Source organism: Calcarisporiella thermophila, assembly GCF_041956535.1.
Source record: "Calcarisporiella thermophila strain CBS 279.70 unplaced genomic scaffold VTP21scaffold_18, whole genome shotgun sequence".
NCBI classification, from domain to species: Eukaryota; Fungi; Calcarisporiellomycota; class Calcarisporiellomycetes; order Calcarisporiellales; family Calcarisporiellaceae; genus Calcarisporiella; species Calcarisporiella thermophila.
This window is the reverse complement of record NW_027192208.1, coordinates 616,478-640,084: the sequence shown is the minus strand read 5'-3', so window position 1 is coordinate 640,084 and position 23,607 is coordinate 616,478. Positions and strand designations below refer to the sequence as shown.

Below are 23,607 nucleotides of genomic sequence, written 5' to 3'. Positions count from 1 at the left end.
AAATCAAAACACTCTAATTTCCCTTCGAGATCCTCTATAAAGAATCATGTACAGCGTTAGACATTTGTTTGCTTTAGAGAGATCATCAGTGCTAGAACGCGCTCTATTAAATACGCCAAAAGTAGCTCATATATTACCTTGACATGCATTTTTGTCAGAATAGTTCTGACATTTTAACACTTTCACAGAGATATGCACATAAGCAGAGCACAATCCAAGTACAACTTAAGTCTAAATTGAAAGGGTTAGGCAAGCCTGGTAAGCGATGCCGTATTACTACTCGAAGAAACTTTTAACTGATGTAATTATGCATCGATTAAATAGGTGATGTAGTTTCCGTGAAGCGTAAGATTTCTTCCCCAAGCTTTCTAATGTTTCGAGTGATTAAAATTTGAATTGGATGAATAGCGGGTTACATGCGCAATAATCTCTTGCCAAATGGACTAGCAAGTTATATCGTGAAATCAAAAGGTGCGCGCGATCGTAAAGCGGAGCAAGAAGCTGACAACCTGCGAGCTCAAGCTGCTCGCATTACAGCGGTGCGTTTTATTTCTCCTCCCTTTCCGTTCACATGCAAGACCTAAATATCCTTTACCTTCTTTATGGATTAGGAATCTGCTGATAACCTTCAAATCCGTCAAAGCCAGGCTGTCGCTGCTGCTCTCTCTCTTGTCTCAAAGCTACGCTCTCTTCCTCCCTTGCGCTTTAAGCGGGCGATTGTACCCAATTCTGTACAAACTTATGGGTCTGTAACAGCAGAGGATGTTGTAGAAGGACTGCGGAAGAAGGGAATTGCAGGGGTGTCCAAAGGGCAAGTTAGCGCTGATCGGATCAAGACAGTGGGAGAGCATACATGTAAAGTGCATATCGGGGAGAGCGAGGTGGATCTGAAAGTGCTGGTGGAGCCGGCGTAATTCGAAATATTTATTTATCGAAAACTCAATAAATAGTGCTCTTTTCTTAGTTACACTACAGCTATGGATTGGGACATTGGCATAGGCTTGTCAGTGATTTTAGCCATTCTTCCATGACCAGCCATTGATGTAAAGAGGGAATTTTAGCTTCATTGTTCTCTCATGTTTTGTTAACAACATTCAGTTCACTGGTTGCTACCCTGCATAACGTCGAATGATACGATAAAGGTTATTCACTATTGATGAGCAACGAATTCATTTCTTTTTACAAGCAGATAAAATGATATATATATATAGAAGCTATGATAATATCCATAGAGCAAACGCAGAAGAAGCAGAGTCTAAAGAGCGTTTGCAAAGCAAATTAAAAAGCGTAATAGAAAAAGAAATAGTAAAAAAGAGAATGGAAAAGAAAGTATCTTTAAGCGAAATAGAGATCTCCAATAATAAAAATGAGCAAAAATGACGAATGAGGGGTTACAACCATAGAGAAACAAAACCTTTTCAATGTAATAATATTATGAGAGAAATAATTGTCATGAGAAGAGATGGAAAAAAATAATAGAAGAGATATATATGTCAAATTCCTCCATAATATCATGGAATGTATCAACATTAAAGTACTAATAATGTTTTAATAGAGCCCAAAAATATTAATACCAAGACTTAAGTGCCCTCTACCCTAGAGCGGTGGGGAGGTTGATTCAACAGCCACGCCAGTGGAGGTAGATTAACGCCCCCTCCACTCTGACCTTCTCCACTGTTGATACTAGATACGGTAGAGGAAAGAGGCCGTGGTAGTGGCAGCTCTCTCAATATTCCATTGCTCCCTGCTGCAGCTGTAACCGTATCTGCATGACTGCCATACACGGTAAGTGATCGTCTAAGCGACTCCATGGGTGTCGATATGGGTGGGACCATGCCACCAGCCAAGCTCAAATTCGAACCTACCGCAGGGAGCGCCGATAGGGATGAAATCGGGGGAAGCGTGGTGTGCAAGTGTGTGGAGCGCTGCTGCTCACTGCTTCCTCCTGCGATTGTCATCCGGCCTAAAGGCGAACACAGTGGAGACGAAGATGAGGTGGATGTAGGTGAGTGAGTCGGCGTTGGATGCATGTTGGCATGGTGCGCGGACTCGCGAAGTGGTAAGGGAGGTGGAGGGGGACGTCGTGTTGTGATTTTGTTTGAGTTTAGCGGGAAAGATTGTAGATGGTATTGAAGTGGGTTGGTCGGAAGAGGGTTGGGTAACGAAGCTGGAAGGCGAGGTCTATTGTAGGTGGATTTCATTCCACCTACAGAATCTCCACTAGCGGCAATTTTGTTAAGGGTGGAAACACGCGCATGTAGCATGGGATTCGATGCATTGAACCAGGGCTCACTCGCCCTTCTCGCCTCGGTTATAGTCTCGAATGAGCCTATCGAGGAGGGTGGATTTAAATCTCGCTCTGATGAAGACGAAGATCTCAAATGGTGCTGGGCTGAGGGAATCTGTTCCCAGAACTGTATTTTTGCTTCCCTTGCTCCTCTCTGCATCTTTGTATTGATTCCAGATACATCTCTATGAACCTGTGAATCCATAAGTGTACTGGTTTCCTCCATTTCATCAGACTCTTCTTCACTTCGCACTGTTCTTGATTTTCGGGCACGTTTCAAGTGTCTCTCCGTGGCTAATGGTGCAACCTCTTGCTCAGGTGCACCACTATAGAGAACCAGACTGCTGCGCTTAGAAAGGCGCTTGCGGCCCTGACCCTCCTTTCTTACTCGAATCTTGAGACCTTGATCGGCGAGAAGTCGTGAAAGCAGCGTTGATTCTAATCCCCACAGCATAAAGATAAATCTCTAGGTTGGTATGGGTGGAGTTGTTCTTATTGACTTACCCTCCATTCCTGGAAATCGCTTTGCTGAGTACACAACAAATTCGTCTGTATATATACTCTTACAGTGAAACACTTCGTGCCCTACTATCTCAAACAAGGAGAATTTCAACCTGTAATAGCCCTCTACTCTTACGCTGATGTCGTTAAAAACAAAAAAAGCAGCGTCACAGTTGTCCGTGTCCTTGAGATGGTAGAGCGAAGATACCATGCTGCCTGTAGTAGAGCGGGTCTTGCCATCGCTTAGAACATGGAACTCGCGATCAGAATCGGGATACACCAGAGATGCAAAAAGGAAATAGTAGGGATTTTGAAGAAAGGTTCTATGCATATAAAAGGCATGAGAAAATCAAAGATGAAAGATGAGCTTAATAGGCCCGAAGTGATTTTACGTTTCACTGTTCGCACTCTCCCGGTCGTAAACCCGCAATTGTACTATAGGTGGGGGATCAAGTGGACGCCGATCCGCTAGAGCCAACAATATTCGGTTAATCATCTCTAGAACTAAAAGCTAAAGTAGTATTCCATACCCTTTTCACCAATTCCACACATTCGCGATTGCTTGGGATGTTGGCGTATAATTAGGTCATACACTCTATGAACATCAAATGGCATTAGCCATTCATTCTAGATATAGGGCATGTAAAGGATTAGCGTATTTACATGTCACCGCGACCGCGTCGCGGTTGGAAGGCAGCTAACTGGTAATTCAAACCCGTCAGCATTGTGTTGTAAAAAATCGCACTCGTAAGATATTAGAGAGAAATTATAATGGAGCAGGAAGAGATATTTAAGACTTTTTTGGAGGCTTAAAGTGTCAACACTAGAGGGATCTTCATTGTTCTTTTGGATGTGTTTTCGATGCGCTAGTGAAGGAAGAAAAATCCCACAAAAAGAGAATTAAAATCGTCCGCCACAAACTGAAGAGCATTTCTTAACCAAAATTCCCAGCTCAGCAATTTTCAAGTGATAATCTTTCAGATATCTAGTGAATAAGCCATGCAAACTAATATTATCATTGAAAGAATAAGAATAATATAATAGAAAAAAAAGGGTTTTTATCGGAAACAAAAGGTAGGCGTTGACGGTAGAGACTATGGAAAGTGCCTTCCTACACCAAAATCGTGACATCTTGATAGGGATTATGGAGAAAAGAAGCGGAAATAAGATAGAATATATAAGCAAATTAGATAGATTTAAAATCGAATAAGATATGTGCCATTAGCTTGTGTACAGTAGCGAACCCATTTTACACTTCTATAGTTGCTCTTTTCAAAAACTTTCAGAAACCGTACTAGCAGCCCTGACGATGTAAACATCAGCACCTGGAATTCCATTGAGATAGGCGGACGAGACCAGGCTTTCTTGTTTGTCATTGCGGTAAGCTCTGCCTCTGCCGACAATGTGAATTCAGCTTGTCCGGCAAAACGAGGGATCTTCCACACAATTGCATTTTCTGCGGGGGCGTATTTAGCCTTACCCGTGGCAACTCGTGTGTCGATTTTGGCAGTATTAAGTGGGGTTGGGATACGGAGGATGACATTTGTCGCGTAGAGCTTGCTGGAGAAGTTCGACTTGACATGGATCTTATATTCTACACGTGTCTTTCCGATCTCATTAACGACCGGGTGAACGCGGAAAGGTAGATTGACATTATCTGTAGTGCGATATCTAATCAACAAGATAGTGGGTCAGGGAGAGAATAGGAGTGGTTAGAATTAAGCAGTTTTCTGGAAAAATAGACGAGATATCAGGGTGGAGCTGGGAAGCAGTAATTTACCTCATAAGTTCAAACTCTCCGTCCGGGGGTATAAATGTGATGGTTCTGTCAGCATCCACTCTCCCAAGTCGCACACATTGATGAAACTGAAAGTCATCGATCTCCACTGTTTCTCCAGTTTTTCGCACACCGTGTGCTCGTGTTCTCGTATCCTTACCCATCGGCACTCGGTCATTCAATCCAAACTTGCATTCTGGCATACCTGAAAGGTAGGCGCGCATCATGATTTGGCCAGAGACATCTGCGCGTAATATTGTGCCCTTAGCACCCATCAGTAGATTGACATTCTCGATCACATCGATAAAAGCTTCATTTTTACGATATTTAATATCGGCACGGCGCCAAGATGTTGCTCCAGTTGCTTGCATAGTGATGCGCCTAGAATCTTCTTTCTATTGACAAAAAGAGCCGAAATGAGATAGGTCTGGGGAAAAAAAATATGAACTACAGCAGAAAAATGAGAACTTACTACCGCTCTTTCTGATTTGACTCCCTCAGTTGTAATATACATCTTAAGGGTGTCTGCATCACTATTCTGTGGGTACCCGAAATCGAGAATTTCTATGGAGGCAAGTTATCAAATATAACAATCCTTTGATGAAATTAATAATACTGGAAAATTACCGTCAAGAAGTTCATATATTAGAACAAAATTGTTTTTCACTGCTTCTTCATCAAATTTGCCGAAATATGCGCGTCCTATACTAACGACTCTGTAGCAAAACTCGAAAAGTAATGCCGCATTCGCATTCCATTTGGTTACTGCAACAATGTAGAGATTTTCGTGGCGAACGTGGAAGAAGGATGTGCTGCCGAGAGTTATGATAGGAGAGCGAACATCCGTATTTGAGATTACTTGGATGCGGAATATATCAGCGACCGAACGTCTGAGGGAAGCAATTAGATGAGACTGATAGGAAAAAGATCGAGATGATGAACTTACTTAAGATCTTGACGATAAAGCCTTGAGATGAGAACCTCACCCTTTTGATTGTAAATGAAAAATGCGCTGATCATTTGTGGTTGCGCGTCGCCTACTGTATATTTTGCGTCCTTAAAGGTGGGGAATGAATGCAATGAAACTGTAGATGTGCGTCTATATTTGAACACTTTACCCACCACTTAATCAACTAAAAAAATACTAGTCACACGGAAATTGACAAAAACGCGTTGAATAGTCTCTAAAAATAATATTGCCTTGGGCTATTAGAGTTTAAGGGGAGATGGGCATCGCGACTGAGTATTTTCTTAAACCTATAAGCGAAGATTTTGTGTGTACTATATGTTTAAGTGTGCTTGAGGATCCGGTGCAAGTGCGCTGCCGTGAAGGTAATTCTCCCATCTCAATTGTGTAAATTTATCATAAATATTAATCCTCTTCCAGACCATATTTTTTGCTATGCTTGCATCAACGATAATATTCGCATCGGCCGCCTGGAATGTCCTCTCTGCAGAGAAGTGCTGAATCCTTCCAGCTTTCAGTCTGCCAAATTCTTAAAACGCCAGATAGGACGGTTAGAAGTGCGGTGTGTTTACTCTGATGCAGGATGCACATGGACGGGTCCATTAAGCGATAATCATTCGGCTAATGTAAATAGTATATTAGATAAAGAGAAAATCCTTTAACTGATGTTCATGTTTCTATTTCCAGTGTCAATACGAAACGGTAGAATGTCCGAACGCACGGCACGGTTGTCCTAATATTCTTCTCAAAAAAGATCTCTCTACCCATCTCCAGACCTGTTTATACGAGCTTATATCCTGTCCAAACAATCCCTCCAGCTGTGAATCGTTTCTACGCAAGGACAAAGATAATCATATTCTCCGCCGCTGCCGCTATATTCCGTGTACATACAATAAAGAAGGATGTCCTTACCGCGGCACATGGCGTGATGTAAATCAACATGTACAAGATTACTGCGGAATGCTTCATGGGAAGATTGATAGACTCAAGGAGAAGGTAAAAATGTTAAAAGAGAGAATAGAGGAAATGAAGAAGCGAGAGGAAGTTCTAATTAGAAAGATGGCAAGACCTCACCAAGGAAGGGAAGAATTTTCGAAAAGAGAAAGGATTTTGGTGGTGCGACGAAAGAACGACAATAACAGCGAAGAGGATGAAGAGATAGAGAGTGAAGGCCACTCAAGGTACGAGAACCAAAGGTCATGGTCAGTGGAGGAGGCAATGTCGAGACACGCCCGAAAGAGCCGACCTATGAATAGGACGTTGTTAGAAGAGAGTCATGGAGAAACCGATATTGGCGAAAAACATATGGAATCAGAAGAAGATGATTCGATCGAGCACAGGATAGTCTCTTCCAATCGCAACCCTACCTCTACTGAGAATGATAGACGCTTAAAATTGGTAGAATTGAACGATGGAGATGACGAAATAGTAGTCGTTGGAACTACTGCTGCTTCAGCTCCTAAGAAACGCTCCCAATCCTACGATACTCCCCGTGATACCGATTTCAACACTACTTCATCCAAAAGTGCTCAGGCAGGCATTTTATCGAAACCCCAGCGTCATCAATCTAAGCTTCCCGATTTGCCGGACATTAATCTCAAATTAACTACCACTAAATCCAGTGATAAAATGGATGAAGTAAGGTCGAAGGTTGAAGCGACTTCACCTAAGCGGATGCGGTTTTCCACTGTAAATTCCATATCAGAGATATCGAGAATGTCAGAAAAAGGTGACCGGCGCACTGAAGATAAAGAAAAAGCTGAAGTTGCTGAAATGATTCATGAGGAAAGACAAGAATTGGACAAAATGGTAAAGAAGATTGATGAATCTACGCGTGGAGGAGGGTTGAAAAACAGAATTGGTGAAGACAAAGTAAACCTGCGGATAGATAAAGAGCTACTAATGACTGAGGACTTTGGGGAAGAGGAGGATTTGGATTTGGTTATGCCTGTAAGAACCGCGCTAAGAAGACGAAGTAGTTCTCCAGATTTGTGATAACAAAATTTCGATTATCCTATTTTTTGTAATATTATCTATATCTATGGTTGCCCTTCGCAAGCATTGAATTTATTGCATAGTAAGAACAATTTAATAAATTATATATCAACTCTAAACCCTGCCCGTCACTTAAATCTTAATCTCCATTTTGGGGTATCAGCAAAAAATTTTCATCCTTTCAGGCCTTCTGCCTCTTCCACTACCTCTCTAGCATTTCGAACCGTCTCTACTACACGTTCCGCAAGTATGGCCTTGTTCTCTCTACTTGTATATAACACCCCCAGGTGCTTGCAGACTTCTCTAAGTTCTACTTTAGTCAATGCATCTAAATCTGGAATTTTCGCTCCTCCGGTTCCATCGGAACGCTTGGGCAAAATGGGTAGAAGAAACTGCTCCCATCTTTGTAGTATGTGCTCAGCACGGGGGAAACATGTGAAGCGATCGAGACGAGTACGAAGTTCCTCAGTCGTCCCTGTTGCAGGCTGTGATATTTTCTTGAGATTGCGTATCAATGTTTTACGGTTCATGGTTCGCAGCTCGTATGCTGTTGGGCAAGGCCAGATGGGCAATCTTAAGGATCCCATAAGTTCTGAAACTCGTTCTCGTTTTTTACTGGAGTATTTCCCTTCGTTATCGGCCACGTCTACTACAGTATCTGTATCAGAAGGTGAGGGCCTCTGCACCATTACCCTTGGTCGTGATAAGTCTAAACCTGCGCTGATATTTTGCCCATATACTTCAACTTCACCTTCCCCAAATTCCTCATCTTCTTCAGCTGCCCCTAAAGCTCCTTCACGGCTTAACCTTCTCACAGTTTTCAATAATGGAAACTCGCGGCCTTCCCCTGCTCCTTGCAGCATGTACATATTCATTTGTCGAGTTCTCATTGCTGCATACCCTCTCCGCAAATTATCAAGGGGCGCTTTAATTTCTTGCAACTCATAATGAACTTCCCATAAATCACTTCCGAGAGGGTTGAGATCGCCAAGCGCAGTGGTTATGTGTCGTCCATTAACCTTGGAGTGGCAGCGTAATTGAAATTTGGCCAGCGGTGCGTGTTCGTCGAGAACCAAGGGAGAGGTGGAGAAGAAATCCGTAGTCAATTGTTGCGTGTTAGTTCCTTCCTCATCGGGGACAACCTCGGCAAATATATTAAGATTCTGAGAACGCTTGGAAGTTTCAAATCCCAGACGAAGAGTCTATTGAATATATATCGAATGAAGCATTGCCATTTGATATATCATATCATTTCTTATTTCCTACCTTTCCGGGGAACCTTTCAGTAACCGTGTCCAGCACGTGCCGTAGTAATTTCAAAGAAATCAAAAAACTTTCCTCTCCAAGGACTGAATTACCAAAGAGTCGCGCATCCATTTCATCAAGGGAAATATATTGGAAGCCAAAAATCTTGGCAGTATTATGGTACGCAACGAAAATACCATCCATGGATCCGATTCTTACTTGGAGGCTGAATGTGAAAATGAAAGTCTTTGTTAGACGAAAGATATATACAAAAGGTAAATATCTGCATACCTATATTTTAGCATTGCTGACCGCATCATATCATAGTATTCACGCTCAAAAGATTCAAATAATCCATGAGAGCGATTGATTTGATATCCGATATTGTTCTAACATTCATGGATCATGTAAGTCGATATCTATGTAATTTCACGTCCCATGTCCAGTCTCACCATATAATTAAGCTGATCCAACCTAATCGAAATTGCTGCCCTCGTTTTTAAATCAAACACCTTGTTCGGTAGCCTGTCATCCATACAATCCAGTTGCGATCTTAAAAGGAAATTTTCCACCTAAATACCCACAAGTTAATTATTCAAGTCATCCAAAATATTCCGTGTAAACCTACAGTAGCGTAATGGTAGGCTTCAGGCTTGCTCTTTTCATCTTCACGAAGGCGCCATGTGTTACCTTTCCTGTACTTATCGAATTCTTCGGGAGAGAGTGTAAGCATTTTCTCCATAGATTTACCAAGAACAGAGAGAATGCCGTCTGGGATATCAACGCTTTTGTCTGCATCAATAGCATAAACTCCTTGACGATTGCGGAGATAAATGGTTGCTGGGGCTTTCATTGCACCTGTAAAACCATTAGGCTATAAAAATAATTATTAGCTGGGATACCACTAAAGTCGATAGATTCGAATATATACTTGGTCCGCAAATGCCATAGAAAGGCATGAAGTATCAATAGGGCGCCAGGATGAAATAAGGTAATAAAAATGAGAAAGTACATGGGTCATTGATGATGTAGAACCAATATAGCGCTTCTGGTGTTCACGAGCCAAGTTTTCGAGTATCTTAAATGGAAATAGATATGTAAAGTCAATAATCCAGCTAGTAAATTTGATATCCAAAAAGATACAGTCAAAGCAAGATTATGTACTTTATCCTTGGAAGATGTGATATAGGGTGCTAACGCGTCATAATCGAATTCAGAAGGGGGAAGAATGTAACGGAGATAAGGATCAAAATTGTAGATTTTTGTTCGAGGGTCCTGAAGATAGTTGACTCCTGGACTATATAGATTATAAAGCCCAACATGAACATAATGGCAAGCTTAGGGAGAAAAGGATGCATAAATTACTTGAAGAGCACGCGGTCAAGGCCATGAGCAAGCCTAGGAATCGGTACAAAAAACGGTGGATCTATACCTGAATTCAATAATTATTATATAAATCCAAAGAAATGCGTCTTAGCTCAAAAGCTCAATTTTATGACAATTGAAGTGTAAAAAATTAGGGAATACTTTTGTATTTGATATCTCTTGCCCTAGCAATGCTGGTACTATTTGTCATGGATCCAAACTCTCCAACACTTTCCTTCCTCTTTTCTCCTTCTTTTCCCGATTTGAAAGGATCTGAGTGAGCAAATGGATCGACACCCAGTTTCTCATCCCCAGAATTTGACGGTATATTTTCGCTAATGGGATGAGGAGGTATAGAGTTGGTAGTTAGGCAGCGGCGACATATATACCACCATTGACGGGAAGGGATTGCATGAGCCTGCTTAAGCGTGCGGGTACCCTTCATGGTTCGAATGATTATATTAGTGTTACTTGGGCTCTTAAGGTGGCCGAATTATTTCATTAGCTTTCAACATTGTTTATCAAGTGACTTTTTAAATATGCAGTCACAATTAATCTTTTGCACTTTAGGGTATGTTAGTTTCTTATGATAAGTTGTAGACATCTGTCAAAATTCACATAGGAGACTTGTGATTTCCTCCTTCTCTCCATGTATTTTACCAAGATGATATTGAGAGCTATCTCCAAAAACATCATCGACAGGTGTTAGGAGAAGTGCTGTGTTATTTTTTAAAAAAAATAAATTCAATTGCAGATTGCTCGTCATATTACAGTTACCTTGTGAAATATATATTTAGAATTCTCAAATAAATAACTCTAAAAAAGTAGTGATATTATATCATATCAGTACTACTACTTCTTCTTCATAAATGCTGCAACTGCTATGCCAGCTGCGGCTACCAGTCCTCCCACTATTGCCATGCCAATATATCCATCTATATTATTAAAGAGCCAGTTAACATTATAATGTATATGTTAATGGAGAGTACTCTTTATATAAATTTTACCCCTTGAGCATTTTTCTTCGATTATCAAACGTAATTTCTGAGCCTGTGTATTATTGGGTTCATGTTCTAAAAGTTTTTCTGCAAACTTTTTGGCAGTAAGGTAATCACCGAGTTTCATATTTGCAAGCGCAAGATAGTATAGGCATTCTCGCCGACGCTCAGGTAATTCTTTATATATTTCTGGTTGAAGATTTAACAAAAATATTCTTAATATCTATAAATAAAAATTGATCTTACCTGTAAATAATCTCACGCCATCACGCTGTTCATCTGTGCGCCTACTCTTGATTAAGCCCCAGGCATAGTTGAACTTCGTCTGTGAGGAAGCAAGCTCACCCTCACGTAAATATTGCTTCCTTAATACCTATCCAAGTTAGAAAAATGCTTAATCAGAATAAAAATCACACTGCAGCATGAATTTGAAGTCTGGAAGCCAGTACTAACATCTAACTCTGCACGGGAGAGGGGAATTTCTACATCGGCTAAACCTGGCAAATCATCATCGCGTCTCATGGTTGTCAAAGATACACACTTATTCTGTACTGAACCGCGGAAAAAGAAAGTTGAATTTATAACCTGGTGGCCAAGTCTCAGGTACGGCGCAGCAATATTTTGCATGATAACGTTCCGTGTACCATTTTCTTTTCAATAACGAATAAGTCATACACATTTCCTTTCTTTGTTTTAATTTTTTTTTATTTTTACTTTAACGTTTTCTCCTTTTGTCTCTTTCTACTCTTCTTTTAAGCATAACATTGAATAATTAGAGTTAAATCAACAGTACACCAATTTTATAATAATTTCATAGTAATTTACGTCTATCATGTCAGATACTTCCCGCTTTTTACTCTATTATTGCCACGCATGTCAGGAGGATTTTGTCTCTACCCCCAGAACACAGTGTCGTATTTGTCATTCTGAATTCATTGAAGAGGTAATATCCATATGATCATTTATCATGAGCCCACTGCCCATTTTTGTAGTTGCACGCATTAACTCTATTGTGATTATAGCTAGGGCCAGCTGACGCTCCATCATACATTGATATGAACACAGATCATGAAGAAGAAGGTGGCGAATACGACGGGGGCGAGTCAGAATACGAGGGGGAATGGGCTGGAATGAATGAAGACGGAGAGGAAGACGACGAGGAACGTTTCGCTGACTATCCAGACGAAGAGGACGAGGGCGAAGAAGAGAATGAGGAACACAATGATGAATCAACAAGCATAGAACGACGGAGAGCAGAGATGATGGGAGCAATGCTCCAAGCAATGTTTGGAAGGGAAAGTTCGATCAACGATGAGAGATTCACAGATTCGATGGCACGAGAGTCTGAAGAGGGTGATGAGGACTCTAGCGAATCGAGTTTAAGAACTGAGGGCCGTTCACCCATCGCTAGTTTACTTCGATGGTTTCTCTCTTCAGAACCTGGAGGAGAAGCGCCGGATATCTATGGATGGGAGGGACATTCACTCTTCAATATGTTCAACGTTGTAGCTAACGCAGGCAATTACGTGTGGTCTCAAAGAGAGCTGGACTCTGTGATCAGTGACTTAATGGAACAGACAGCAGCGTAAGTTTATTTAATACAGCCTTCTTAAAGTCGTCGACAAAACTAAAGTCGATCCTTGATTAGACAAAACCAGCCGCCCCCCGCCTCTGAGGAAGCTATTAGAGCTCTTCCGTTGGTGCAGATCTCAAGAGATCATGTCGCAAAGTCACTTGACTGCTCAATATGCCAGGAACACTATGGAATTGGAGAAGAGGGGCTGGAGATGCCATGCAAACATATATACCATAGCGAGTGTATACGACAGTGGTTGCAGCGGAATGGAACTTGCCCAGTTTGCCGGTTTTCGCTGGTGGAGGTAACGGATACCAAGAAATGAACACTAGCTTTTATATACTGAGGCTTTTTAAAGATTTGGGCTCGAATCAATACTCTCATCAAGACTCAATTTTCCCTCTCTCTCGTTTCCTTTTTTTCGCTTGTACAGTTTTATATAATAATGGTAAAAAGGGAAAAGTTGTTTTAGCTAGCATGATCTGATTTTTTTCCCCCCACAATTCTCGAAACGCCTTGCATCCCCATCTTTTCTCGACAAAGCCCCAAGAATACGCAAAGGCTTATACAACTGCGATGCATCTCTTAGCTTTTCTTTATGTGCGCTGCACCACAATACCAATTTTCGAACTGATTTACTCTATTTCAATCATTCAATAATTCAGTAAAGAATTTGGATGTATACTACTCTGAAACAATGTGACTTTGGATCCATTTAATATACACCATCTAAGGTTTGCAGTAGGAACAAACCACACCCACACAGAGCAATTTGAGCAATCGAAGAGCATCATCGAGTTCTTTGGAAGATAAATCAAAAATTAATAGAATATGGATATTAATTTATTTGAAAAATGTTTATTTATTATAGAACAGACGAGCAAAATAAGAGGAACTATATTCACGGTGCCGGTGGTGCTAGCCCAAAAACATGCACCCATTCATCCCACGCACATGTCGCCACAACTCCCTCTAGATACAAATTGAAATCCACCCCTAGAACAAACTCCGAGTGCGCGTCGTGCACGTGTATTTGCCGCCCATTCGTTTCCCATACACGCATCGTCATATCATATGCACTTGAAGCAATAATATTTCCCCTGTGTGGTGAACATTTCACCCTCCTAACGGCATATTCATGTCCTACTAATGTTGCCAATTCATGAGAGGGTCGTCTTAAGTCCCAAATACGCACGGTGCGGTCGACGCTTCCCGTCACAATCGTGTGCTCTTGGTATTTATTCCAATCTAGACATAGCACTTCATTGTGGTGCGTACGGAGAGTTTGAGCAGAACGAGGGGAGGCCACATCCCAGAGTTTAATGGTGTGGTCACCCGAGGCAGAAGCAAAAAGTCCCGGGTGATGAGGAGACCATGATACCCCGTAGACACAATGCGTATGTTCTTTCCATGTAGATATAGATTTCGGAGCTTCTGGATTCCACTGGCATGAAGAAGAAAAGTATTAATAATGACTGGATGCGTCTAATAGAATTGAAATATTATGGATTCGAATATTTACCAGCTTAATTGTCTGATCCCAGGATCCTGATACAAACGCATCTTTCTTAATTAAATTCCAATTCAATGAGAAAACCTCTCTTGCATGCTCATGCCAGTTTCGAATTGGTAGATCCTGGGGCAAAATAGATAAGCATTAGACATTCTACTGCAAGCAGGAGAACAAGTAGAGAATAAAAGTTATATTACAGCTAAATTAGTATCCCAAAGTTTTATTGATCCATCTCCGCTTGCACTAATCAAATGATTCTCATTCACCTCGCTCCAGCATACATCAAAAAGCCCATCTTGTGTGTCGAAACTATTTAATAAAAATGAAACACTTGTTGGCATTTGCAGTTAAGCGCAACAAGCTTAGATTCTTTACATTCTTTCAGCATCGATGCCCTCAGGTCCAACTCCCGTCCTCAACACATATAATCTACCATTGCCTACTAGTCCATAATTTGCCGATGAAGCACATGCGAGCTTATTTTCAAAGAAAGGGCTGAACTGGACCTAGAATAAAAGACGAGAAGAGGGAGTAAATATGACCATACTTGTAGATTGAAACGAAAGTCATTAATCATTTTAGGGCAGGTAACAAGGGCAAAGACTTGTTCAGTAAAGCCCAAATCACATGCAAAATAATTACCGAATATCCGTTATATCCTTGTGTTCTGAATCTTGCGAGCATCGGCCCTTATATAATTGTATCTATTTTATCAAAAACGTATACTGGTTGAAGGGACGCGAAGGCCGAATTTTTAAGCTTTGCATATGAAATTCACATGGCTCCTAAAAAGCACGATATCTGCGCCTCAAATTCCTGCTACGCCGCATGATTGTTGACGAGAACGTATATAGTTACTAAAGATCGAAAATTTGATATACAATCCCGAAAAGATGACCGCTCCACTTGTCAACGTGAGTTAAGATATATATATTGTATAATTTTATATTATTATAACTATTATATATTTGATGGAAGTGATTCGCCCATGCTTACTCTTTAATATTTTCTACTATTCCATACATGTTCTAATAATTTGGATTGATTCCCCCTTATGAATTCTAGGTATCCCGTTGGTCTGCCCTCGGCTTAGGTGTGTTATATGGTGCTTACCACCACTCCTCTCTTGTCCGTGCTGAAGAAAAGAATCGTATTGATTCGGAATGGGCACACAAACAAGCTCTAATTGAACGTGGGCGAGCAGAGTGGTCACGACTCAAGGCTGCGGAGAAGGGAGCTGATGGAGTAGTGAGCGATCCAGAGGATCCGCGATTCGATCTAGAAAAATGGATTGCACATTGGGAGGAGAAACAATAAGCTACTGTTGCTTGAATTCCAGATAGAAAATTCCTAAATTAATGTGCGGAAAATGCTATGTAAATTACTTCTCCTTTTCCTTTTATCACGCTATCTCCCGAGTATACTTCCGTAAATAAACAAAACATATCTATGTCTAATAATGATATCAGTCTATATTGGGTTGAAATAGGAAAAATAAAAAAGAACGAAACTGTGATACAGGAAGAAAGCAATATAAGAATGAAGCCATTTTGGAGAGAATATTTATGGAACGAATGCCAAATTTCATCTACGCACTGCCGTCAGTCTCGCATTTGACAACCTTGCCTTCGGGCCGTTTTTCACGTAATATGATGGTCAGCTTTCCATCGGCATCAACCTGTAATGTCAACTCGACGGTTTCGCTCTGCACCTGCTCCAGTGCTAATTCTGCTAGAAGTGTTTCGGCCTTGTCAACAATAATTTCGCGTTTCTCCTCCTCCTCCTCCTCCTCCTCTTCCTCTCCTTTTTCTTTCTTTATTTCCTTCACAACTGCCATATGCTGACCTTCCCACAACGCTACATAGACGCTCTTTTCTGCTCCAACCTTCATTTCCTCTCTTCGTCTCACAGGCAGAGGAGTATCCGCCTTCAGTATTACGTGGAATTTGCCCTCCACGTCGACCACACCAATAGGCTTGGTGAGATGGGGTGCCTTTGTCATACTGGGCTGAGTGATTTGCTCAATAGCCTCCTTATCCATGTCCATCAAGAGGGTCGCCTGTACAGCGCAACCAGCCGCCACGGCTTCATCGGGTTCCACTTCCATTCGCAATTTACCCTCTTCCAAACCAAACATGTCTCGTAGCTTCGCCTGGAATTTAGGAACACGAGCAGAGCCACCCACCAGAATCACTTCGTCGATTTGGGCAGGCTTTAATTCGACCTTCTCAAGCACTTGATCAATGACGGTGGTGCATTTCCCTAAGACGCGGTTTGCCATCATCTCAAAGCGGATTCGGTTGATGGTGCTGTGAAAATCAATTCCCTCCGCCAGCGATTCGACGGAGCAAGGTGCAGAAGCGCTCGAGCTGAGCGTGCGTTTTGTAATTTCAGCGGCCGCGCGTAGCTTCGCCAAGGCTTTGCGATTGCCTGAGATGTCGATCTTGGTCTTCTTTTTGAACTCAGCAGCGAAATGGTTCACAAGCAGCTCATCCAAGGCCGCACCACCCAAACCTGCTTCGTGTGCCGTTCCCAGGATAGTAAAGAGTCCACCACGAGAAGCCACAACAGAGACATTAAAGCTGTGGGCGCCCAAATCTGCGACCACCACCGTCTTATCCTCTACTTTACCAGACAAACCATAGGCCAGCATGGCAGCTGTAGTATCATGCAACACATGCAACACCTTGAGTCCTGCATTCTCAGCTGCATGTGTTAGCTCTACACGCTGAGCATCTGTAAATTCAGCAGGAACGGCAAGAACAGCGCCAGAAACTGGGTTCCCGAGATACGCCTCTGCAGACTCCCGCAAGCGTTGCAAGAATTTTGTGGCGAGCTCTCCTGCAGTGAAGACCTGGGTGCTGCCAGAAATCTCAACTTCGAATGCAGGTTTACCATCTTTGTTTTTAAGAGAAGCGGAGTAGATATCACTTGAGGCATCTATCTCGGAGAAGCTATCAACACCATTTACATAATAAGTTCATGTCATAATGGGTCATTATTTTTGGCATTTTAGCTACCTTTTTCCTAATAAATCGTGGAACATAGCCACCGTATTTTGAGGGTTCCTAAAAATCTGTGCTAGCGCCTGGCCTCCAATGAACTAATATACAAAAAGTCAGACACTTTTTCCTAGCGTAAATATGTCATTAATCGAAAGGCTTAGTTTACCTCTTCCTCACCCGCAAAGGCAATAACCGATGGAATTTGCCTATCACCATCTTCATTTGCCAAACAATCAGGGCGGCCGTTCTAGAGTGAACCGTTAGAATATACATTGCCATTATAGTATGCTATCAATGTAGACCCACCTGATTTAAGTAAGCGATGGAGGAGTATGACGATCCGAAATTAATTCCAACAACAACTTGCTCTCTCTCCATTGTTAAAATATTGTAAGATTTTTTAGGGTTAAAAACCTCCAGCAGAATTCTATAGAGCCTCGAGTCCCTTTTTGTAAACATGTGGCGCAGCAAATATGTTTCAAGTTGATTTGATGATCGTTAAAGTTTATTTTCTTTGGTTAAATTTTCTATCATACAATTGAACATGATTACTCCCTCTCACATTGTTGCTTATTAACAAACATGGATTTAGGTAAAGCCCCAGTGTCTACATATATTCTATTGCTCCCAGCTCTGCCACACTTGATAGTAGGCCTATTAAAGAGAATAAGTACACCACTCTATTTCAATTCCAATATAGATTGTGCCCTACCATATATTCTTCAGGGGTCATCTTATCCTTATGCTCTTCCGTGATCTCTGTGATTAATACCGGCTCTCCAGAAACTACATATCCACAAAAGTTATTTATAGATCTTGCATATGAGCGGGATAGTATCGGTTTACCCATAACGGTTGGGATTTCGCGAGATTCATCGACTCCAGTATCCTCCTCATATTCCTCATCGTTGATCTCTTCGTCACTCTGCTAATCGCAGGTTAGTAACATAAATCGTTAGCAATCCAATGTACAACGTGAACTGTTTTAAGTCTCTACCTCTCTTTCTGTTGCACCGTTTGCATATCTCTGGCTCGGATATTCATCTTCAGTTTCGTCTTCACGAGGCCGCTTAACGCCGATAGTAACCTCCAAATCCGAGGTCTTGTCCCTTTCGCTCTCCTCCTCCAAATCATTGACTGAATAATCAGCTGTTCCCTCACCTTGCATAAGATTTGCATAATATTTTCGGTAAACTAAATGCATTCGCAAAAAATAGGTTAAAAGCAAGTAACCCAAACCGTGCCACAAAGATATAATACGCACACTCTTCCGTATCCTCTTCATCCATATCTCCCGAATCGCCCGTTTCCTCCCACTTTTCTTCCTCTGCATCAACCACGCTAGAATTGTCTGTCGCCGTCGCAGTTACTTCTCCGCTAGCAGGGCCAATTGTGCTCGCCTGGTACCATATTGGGAGGGCGTTTTGCTCTCTTTTCTTTTCAGCTTCTGCCTGTCTTGCGCGCTTCGCAGCCTCATTATCTTCTTTAATGACAACAACAATATCGGCTTGAGCAGCACCAGTGTCTTGGGCAAGGGCAAGCTCTTTGTCTAGTTGGATAAAATAATATGAATAATTCCTATCTAAAAAAACAGTAGCTGTGCATGACTTTACCTGCGGCGGTAGCACCTTTCTTCGTAGTGCCCGGAACAATACCTGCGGCAGTTGAGTAGCTCCTGCATGGTCAACATATAAATATCAGCCATTGCATTATTGATAAAATACATTGATACATACGCAGGTATCACGATAGAGTCTGTCTTCTTCAACAACGAAATGATAAGTTGAGATTGTTCTACAAGCCTAGAGAACGAGTATGTGTTAAATCTCCTTTCGGGATCCTCCGCAATATTGTTATATACCGTGCCACTTTCGCTTCACATTCTTTTAATTTCTGGGAGTTGTCATTCTTGACAAGCTCAGAGCTACATACTTCGCAAAGAAAGAGGCCTGTCTGTGGATCGATATTGTAAGTGGCTTCTAATAAAGTGTACTCGCGCTTGCAATCATCGTTAGGGCATATATATCCTTTTGTATCTGCCGCCTTTTGCACAGCGGAAAATAGAGTAGAAGATTACTCACTCCATTTTACAAAAGAATAGGCCGAAAGAAGTCTTTTAATCCTTAGCAATATTTGCTTTAGCACTAACCTCTTGCATCTCTTCTCGCACAGTCCGCTGCATTTTAAACATCCTCCATTTAACCACATCAACAAACTGTTTGTAGTCAATAAAGTAATAAACGCGTGGAATAAGGCGCTGATCTGGTTTACGGGGTTCATTACGTTGCTCACTATCATGCAAAACATTTGTTTGTATTAACAGGTCGAAATTCTCATTGTAAGCGTATTTTAGTGACATACGATCTTAACAATCTCTCCTCGCGTAACTTTCCACAGATCTTGTGGATCTCTTTCGGAGACATCTTCACCAGCAGAGCAAGATCATCATCCTTCAGCCTAGTGTTGAATATGCATATTTGGATTTTATTCAGAGTATTTGACAGAAGAGAAATTTCTTCCGCGTGGGAAATATACATACGGTTTCGATTTATTCAACGCATCAAGAACCGCGATCTGGCGTGGTTCGTAGAACGCTCGCCCCACGCGGGCAACGAGCGTTCTGAGAATTTGCAAATCTTCACCTTTCAACTTGGAGTTTGACATTGTAAGGAGAAGATCTGTTCAAAGGAAATAGTGGATCGGTGCGTTATTCTGGCCTAGGTATAGAAATCTGAAACGTCACTAAACGTCACTGAACTTCACGTCATTCATGCGTTAAGAACGGTTTTTCTTTGAAAAACCTTGTAGCAGAATTGAAACTCAGCTCTTCCCCTTTTTTCTCTCCTTAATATCAGGATTAGAGAATAACAAATAACAAATGCGATGAGCTCATCTTCCCTACCATCCCGTTCAGTAATGGATGCCCGAGCCTCGTATTTTGCTCCCAATGAAAATGGGGACACCCGTGAAGCAGAATCCCCTCCCAACCCTAGAAGTTTTCTCAAATCCCCTGGCGCGCTCTTACGTAGCCCCTCTATGAGTGCCTTAGCCGGCAAACTTCGAAGGAGCGCGAGCACTCGCGATACAACCAAGACAGCTCGCTCCAACGCTTTGCTTCGCTCCCCATCAAGCTCTACAGCATCCCCTTCACCCAAGCTTAAGTCGTCTTCTGCACTCTCCAGAGTTGCATCATTCGAAACCATGCGATCATTAGTTAAGACAAATAAAGCTCGCGAGCCCGCAAAAGTCACGAATGTGACGGAGAAGAAGATACTCTCCCCATCCCTCTCTTACTCCTCGAGTAAGCTGGATCAAGCCTCAACATTTAGCGCGAGCAGCGATGAATCCCATTATCGCAAAATGCGTGAATCGGAGACAAGTGATTCAAGTGCGAGCTTTGGGAGCGTTGTAGGTGAACGGTCGTTGTCATCAGGAAAAAGATCCCTCAGAAGCTTATTTACAAACATGGTAGAGAATATGTCAGGTACAACGTTAAACTCTAATTGTCTTCCCGCCATTCTGATAATTAATACCTCGCCCATTTCCAACGATCATAGAATTGCTAGCAGCAGACAAAAGGACAGCGCCTGTGTCCGTAATATCCTCGCCCTATAACGCTATGCATCATGTTCATGTTGGTTTTGATCAAGAAACCGGCGAATTCACTGTAAGCGTATAAATTTCGCATCATACCATCCGAATCTCTAATATCACTTTATAATAGGGGTTGCCTAAAGAATGGGAAATTTTATTAAAAACATCAGGCATCTCCAAGCAAGATCAGCAAGCAAACCCACAGGTATATTTTCCCTTTCTTCCTCCTTTTCCTCCGCTCGTCCCCACTCATCGTTTGAGCAAAAATAGGCCGTGATAGACATCATTGGCTTCTACACAGAAGCGCAGAGGAAAAAGGACGACGCTGTCTGGTCCAAATTTAACAAAGCACATCCTCTGGCGGCCCAAGCGAATGCAACCGCAACCAATCTATCGAGTCCTTACATCAAGTCTCCTTTGCCGGTATATCATTAACGTTTTGCTGAGATTTTCATAGATATTTTGGCCTAACCGTGATACATTTGATAGCTAACGAATACACTCATAGAACCAGCCCATCAAGCAGGAGGCGCTGCAAAAATGGTAAGATTTTAGTTATTCAACCCTTAGTACTTGACTGGAGAAGCTTAAACCATTTCTTTTTTCTTCAGGCCTCTATGCCACCGGAAAAACGTATACATACCGCTTTCAGCATTGCCCACAGACTCATGATTGAAAATTTTACACTCTTTTAATCTTAGCATCTTTGAAGGGTATTCTACCATCCGTGCTCAGCAAAGCCCCCCTTCAGGCACCTGCCTCTGTATCTGCTACACCTCCTCCACCCCCACCAAAACCATCCCATCTCCAGAAGCCAACTCACAAAGTTGCCGCTGTTGCGATGCCATCGCGTGTACTCCCTCCTCCCAAAGCGAGCCAGACTCTTAAACCAGCGGGTCCTCCTATCCGACGCAACCCTGCAAAAAAGCCGGAGGAGAGAAATGAAGATATTCTTGAGCGATTGCGAGCTATCTGCTCACCGGGAGACCCCACCCAATTATACCAACACTTTACAAAGATTGGACAAGGTGCCTCGGGTGGAGTGTACACAGCCTTTGAGGTGGCGACCAGCAATCTCGTTGCCATCAAGCAAATGCAACTCGATCAACAGCCGAAAAAGGACCTGATCATCAACGAGATCCTGATCATGCGAGAATCGCGACATGAGAACGTGGTCAATTTTATGGATAGCTTCTTAATGAACGGGGACCTCTGGGTTGTGATGGAGTATATGGAGGGGGGAAGCTTAACCGACGTGGTGACCTACAACATCATGAGTGAAGGACAGATAGCCTGTGTTTGTCGAGAGGTATGGTTTTGCTTGCAGATGGCCCTGCAGCTCGGAGGATTGGAGTTGACCATGCGCTATTCTTTCTAGACTCTCAAAGGCTTGAAGCATCTCCACTCCAAGGGTGTGATTCACCGCGATATCAAGAGCGACAATGTCCTTCTCTCGCTCACTGGTGATATCAAGCTCACCGACTTTGGGTTTTGTGCCCAACTCAATGAAATGCACTCGAAAAGGACCACCATGGTCGGCACTCCCTATTGGAGTAAGTTCTCCTCCTCGACTCGAGGTTTCGGGGTTGGGATAGCTTAAAGGCGTCTAACCCTCTCTCCTCATTATTTAGTGGCACCCGAAGTGGTGACAAGGAAATCATATGGCCCCAAGGTGGACATATGGAGCCTGGGGATCATGACGATTGAGATGGTGGAGGGAGAACCTCCCTATCTCTCAGAATTACCCTTGAGAGTGAGCAGTTTTTTCATCCGCTCTCCTCGTTCTGCTCACTAATGTGCTTTCTCTTCGTTCTTTCTTGCCCCTTAGGCTCTCTATCTGATCGCCACCAATGGCACCCCAAAACTGCAGAATCCAGAATCCCTCACTCCGCTCTTCCGCGAGTTCCTCAATTGCAGTCTTACCGTGGACATGGACAAGCGTCCAACCGCAGATGAGCTGCTATTGCACCCATTTTTAGAGACGGCAGAGCCGCGCGAGTCGCTGATACCTCTGATTCGATCAGCGAGAGAACAGACGCGAAGGCAGCCCATCTAATCGGGATTCGCACTCTCACTTTCCCGCACTTATATTTGAAGTAGACCTATTTTTTATTTCTATTTTTATACAATGCTATCACTTGATATATATATATATTCAAGGACAAGTGGCTCTCCTTGTTCACCTGCTGAGCGTTTGTAGTTTTAAAATATTTCACGTTTTTGTCTCTTCTTTCTCCTTCATTTGCTGTTTTTCTCTATTTCTATTTTATAATACTCAAAGATATTTCACGAAGATGGACCATGCGTTCATAAGCATTTCCTTATCGAGCACAGCAGCCTATGTCGGGGAATCGGAGGGCACTCGGATTCATGACGAATGAAACAAGCTCGATTGCTAACATGGACGAGAATGGTTTCTGGCGCATTTCCACCCAAGCGGAGTACACTTCAAGGCAGTACTGCTACAAAACTAGAGGCGTCCTTGTGACTACGGGTGCACTTTCTATAACCAAGCCTTGGCATTAGCAGCCTTGCAGACACCACTCGACGAATCCTCCCCCGTATTCAGAACCTATAAGAGCACCGAACGCAGACGAGCGCAGACAAGCACAAGAGCAGAGCTCCGCTGGGGATCAGCTACTGGCGAGCGCTCTATCGCACATAGAGCTTCTCGGTCGAATATTCCTAGTACGCTGGACGTGCTTGGATTGCTAATGTCCCAAAACAAGTAGCATGTTCCAGTTTTTGCCCTCCGTGGGTTTCACTAGCACGCTCTATCCCTGT

At 42.5% G+C, this 23,607-nt stretch overlaps 13 protein-coding genes across 13 annotated transcripts; 6 read left to right on the top strand and 7 right to left on the bottom strand.

The window, feature by feature from the left end:
• Nucleotides 1-46: 46 nt before the first annotated feature.
• Nucleotides 47-914, top strand: VTP21DRAFT_3775 (uncharacterized protein; the record flags this gene model as incomplete). The annotated part of the gene is made up of 5 exons (XM_069394114.1): nucleotides 47-121; nucleotides 189-258; nucleotides 325-345; nucleotides 409-539; nucleotides 612-914. 5 exons carry the CDS (start codon nucleotides 47-49, stop codon nucleotides 912-914), a joined length of 600 nt encoding a protein of 199 aa, XP_069249213.1.
• A 666-nt stretch (nucleotides 915-1,580) lies between these two features.
• Nucleotides 1,581-3,513, bottom strand: VTP21DRAFT_3774 (uncharacterized protein; the record flags this gene model as incomplete). Its single annotated transcript, XM_069394113.1, has 5 exons — nucleotides 1,581-2,725; nucleotides 2,792-3,111; nucleotides 3,181-3,256; nucleotides 3,319-3,383; nucleotides 3,452-3,513. 5 exons carry the CDS (start codon nucleotides 3,511-3,513, stop codon nucleotides 1,581-1,583), a joined length of 1,668 nt encoding a protein of 555 aa, XP_069249212.1.
• Nucleotides 3,514-3,984: 471 nt separating this feature from the next.
• VTP21DRAFT_3773 (uncharacterized protein) lies at nucleotides 3,985-5,585 on the bottom strand (the record flags this gene model as incomplete). The annotated part of the gene is made up of 5 exons (XM_069394112.1): nucleotides 3,985-4,459; nucleotides 4,569-4,960; nucleotides 5,038-5,129; nucleotides 5,193-5,455; nucleotides 5,512-5,585. The coding sequence occupies 5 exons, from the start codon at nucleotides 5,583-5,585 to the stop codon at nucleotides 3,985-3,987; spliced, it is 1,296 nt and encodes a 431-aa protein (XP_069249211.1).
• A 206-nt stretch (nucleotides 5,586-5,791) lies between these two features.
• VTP21DRAFT_3772 (uncharacterized protein) lies at nucleotides 5,792-7,527 on the top strand (the record flags this gene model as incomplete). Its single annotated transcript, XM_069394111.1, has 3 exons — nucleotides 5,792-5,897; nucleotides 5,953-6,158; nucleotides 6,220-7,527. 3 exons carry the CDS (start codon nucleotides 5,792-5,794, stop codon nucleotides 7,525-7,527), a joined length of 1,620 nt encoding a protein of 539 aa, XP_069249210.1.
• Nucleotides 7,528-7,700: 173 nt separating this feature from the next.
• VTP21DRAFT_3771 (uncharacterized protein) lies at nucleotides 7,701-10,582 on the bottom strand (the record flags this gene model as incomplete). Its single annotated transcript, XM_069394110.1, has 9 exons — nucleotides 7,701-8,729; nucleotides 8,794-8,998; nucleotides 9,064-9,161; nucleotides 9,225-9,344; nucleotides 9,401-9,646; nucleotides 9,704-9,850; nucleotides 9,937-10,069; nucleotides 10,138-10,204; nucleotides 10,300-10,582. 9 exons carry the CDS (start codon nucleotides 10,580-10,582, stop codon nucleotides 7,701-7,703), a joined length of 2,328 nt encoding a protein of 775 aa, XP_069249209.1.
• A 407-nt stretch (nucleotides 10,583-10,989) lies between these two features.
• On the bottom strand, nucleotides 10,990-11,657 carry VTP21DRAFT_3770 (uncharacterized protein; the record flags this gene model as incomplete). Its single annotated transcript, XM_069394109.1, has 4 exons — nucleotides 10,990-11,072; nucleotides 11,145-11,312; nucleotides 11,382-11,508; nucleotides 11,589-11,657. The coding sequence occupies 4 exons, from the start codon at nucleotides 11,655-11,657 to the stop codon at nucleotides 10,990-10,992; spliced, it is 447 nt and encodes a 148-aa protein (XP_069249208.1).
• A 310-nt stretch (nucleotides 11,658-11,967) lies between these two features.
• VTP21DRAFT_3769 (uncharacterized protein) lies at nucleotides 11,968-13,036 on the top strand (the record flags this gene model as incomplete). The annotated part of the gene is made up of 3 exons (XM_069394107.1): nucleotides 11,968-12,078; nucleotides 12,158-12,720; nucleotides 12,784-13,036. The coding sequence occupies 3 exons, from the start codon at nucleotides 11,968-11,970 to the stop codon at nucleotides 13,034-13,036; spliced, it is 927 nt and encodes a 308-aa protein (XP_069249207.1).
• Nucleotides 13,037-13,612: 576 nt separating this feature from the next.
• On the bottom strand, nucleotides 13,613-14,908 carry VTP21DRAFT_3768 (uncharacterized protein; the record flags this gene model as incomplete). Its single annotated transcript, XM_069394106.1, has 5 exons — nucleotides 13,613-14,155; nucleotides 14,234-14,347; nucleotides 14,422-14,533; nucleotides 14,600-14,730; nucleotides 14,867-14,908. The coding sequence occupies 5 exons, from the start codon at nucleotides 14,906-14,908 to the stop codon at nucleotides 13,613-13,615; spliced, it is 942 nt and encodes a 313-aa protein (XP_069249206.1).
• Nucleotides 14,909-15,117: 209 nt separating this feature from the next.
• Nucleotides 15,118-15,541, top strand: VTP21DRAFT_3767 (uncharacterized protein; the record flags this gene model as incomplete). The annotated part of the gene is made up of 2 exons (XM_069394105.1): nucleotides 15,118-15,138; nucleotides 15,290-15,541. 2 exons carry the CDS (start codon nucleotides 15,118-15,120, stop codon nucleotides 15,539-15,541), a joined length of 273 nt encoding a protein of 90 aa, XP_069249205.1.
• A 271-nt stretch (nucleotides 15,542-15,812) lies between these two features.
• On the bottom strand, nucleotides 15,813-17,607 carry VTP21DRAFT_3766 (uncharacterized protein; the record flags this gene model as incomplete). The annotated part of the gene is made up of 4 exons (XM_069394104.1): nucleotides 15,813-17,178; nucleotides 17,245-17,327; nucleotides 17,396-17,476; nucleotides 17,536-17,607. The coding sequence occupies 4 exons, from the start codon at nucleotides 17,605-17,607 to the stop codon at nucleotides 15,813-15,815; spliced, it is 1,602 nt and encodes a 533-aa protein (XP_069249204.1).
• Nucleotides 17,608-17,847: 240 nt separating this feature from the next.
• VTP21DRAFT_3765 (uncharacterized protein) lies at nucleotides 17,848-19,893 on the bottom strand (the record flags this gene model as incomplete). The annotated part of the gene is made up of 11 exons (XM_069394103.1): nucleotides 17,848-17,883; nucleotides 17,942-18,015; nucleotides 18,076-18,157; nucleotides 18,227-18,423; nucleotides 18,494-18,778; nucleotides 18,843-18,904; nucleotides 18,966-19,031; nucleotides 19,091-19,272; nucleotides 19,379-19,520; nucleotides 19,591-19,686; nucleotides 19,769-19,893. 11 exons carry the CDS (start codon nucleotides 19,891-19,893, stop codon nucleotides 17,848-17,850), a joined length of 1,347 nt encoding a protein of 448 aa, XP_069249203.1.
• A 252-nt stretch (nucleotides 19,894-20,145) lies between these two features.
• On the top strand, nucleotides 20,146-22,879 carry VTP21DRAFT_3764 (uncharacterized protein; the record flags this gene model as incomplete). Its single annotated transcript, XM_069394102.1, has 10 exons — nucleotides 20,146-20,713; nucleotides 20,787-20,896; nucleotides 20,954-21,028; nucleotides 21,094-21,246; nucleotides 21,313-21,366; nucleotides 21,435-21,456; nucleotides 21,525-22,132; nucleotides 22,202-22,376; nucleotides 22,455-22,576; nucleotides 22,652-22,879. The coding sequence occupies 10 exons, from the start codon at nucleotides 20,146-20,148 to the stop codon at nucleotides 22,877-22,879; spliced, it is 2,115 nt and encodes a 704-aa protein (XP_069249202.1).
• Nucleotides 22,880-23,163: 284 nt separating this feature from the next.
• VTP21DRAFT_3763 (uncharacterized protein) lies at nucleotides 23,164-23,555 on the top strand (the record flags this gene model as incomplete). The annotated part of the gene is made up of 2 exons (XM_069394101.1): nucleotides 23,164-23,279; nucleotides 23,393-23,555. The coding sequence occupies 2 exons, from the start codon at nucleotides 23,164-23,166 to the stop codon at nucleotides 23,553-23,555; spliced, it is 279 nt and encodes a 92-aa protein (XP_069249201.1).
• Nucleotides 23,556-23,607: the final 52 nt, after the last annotated feature.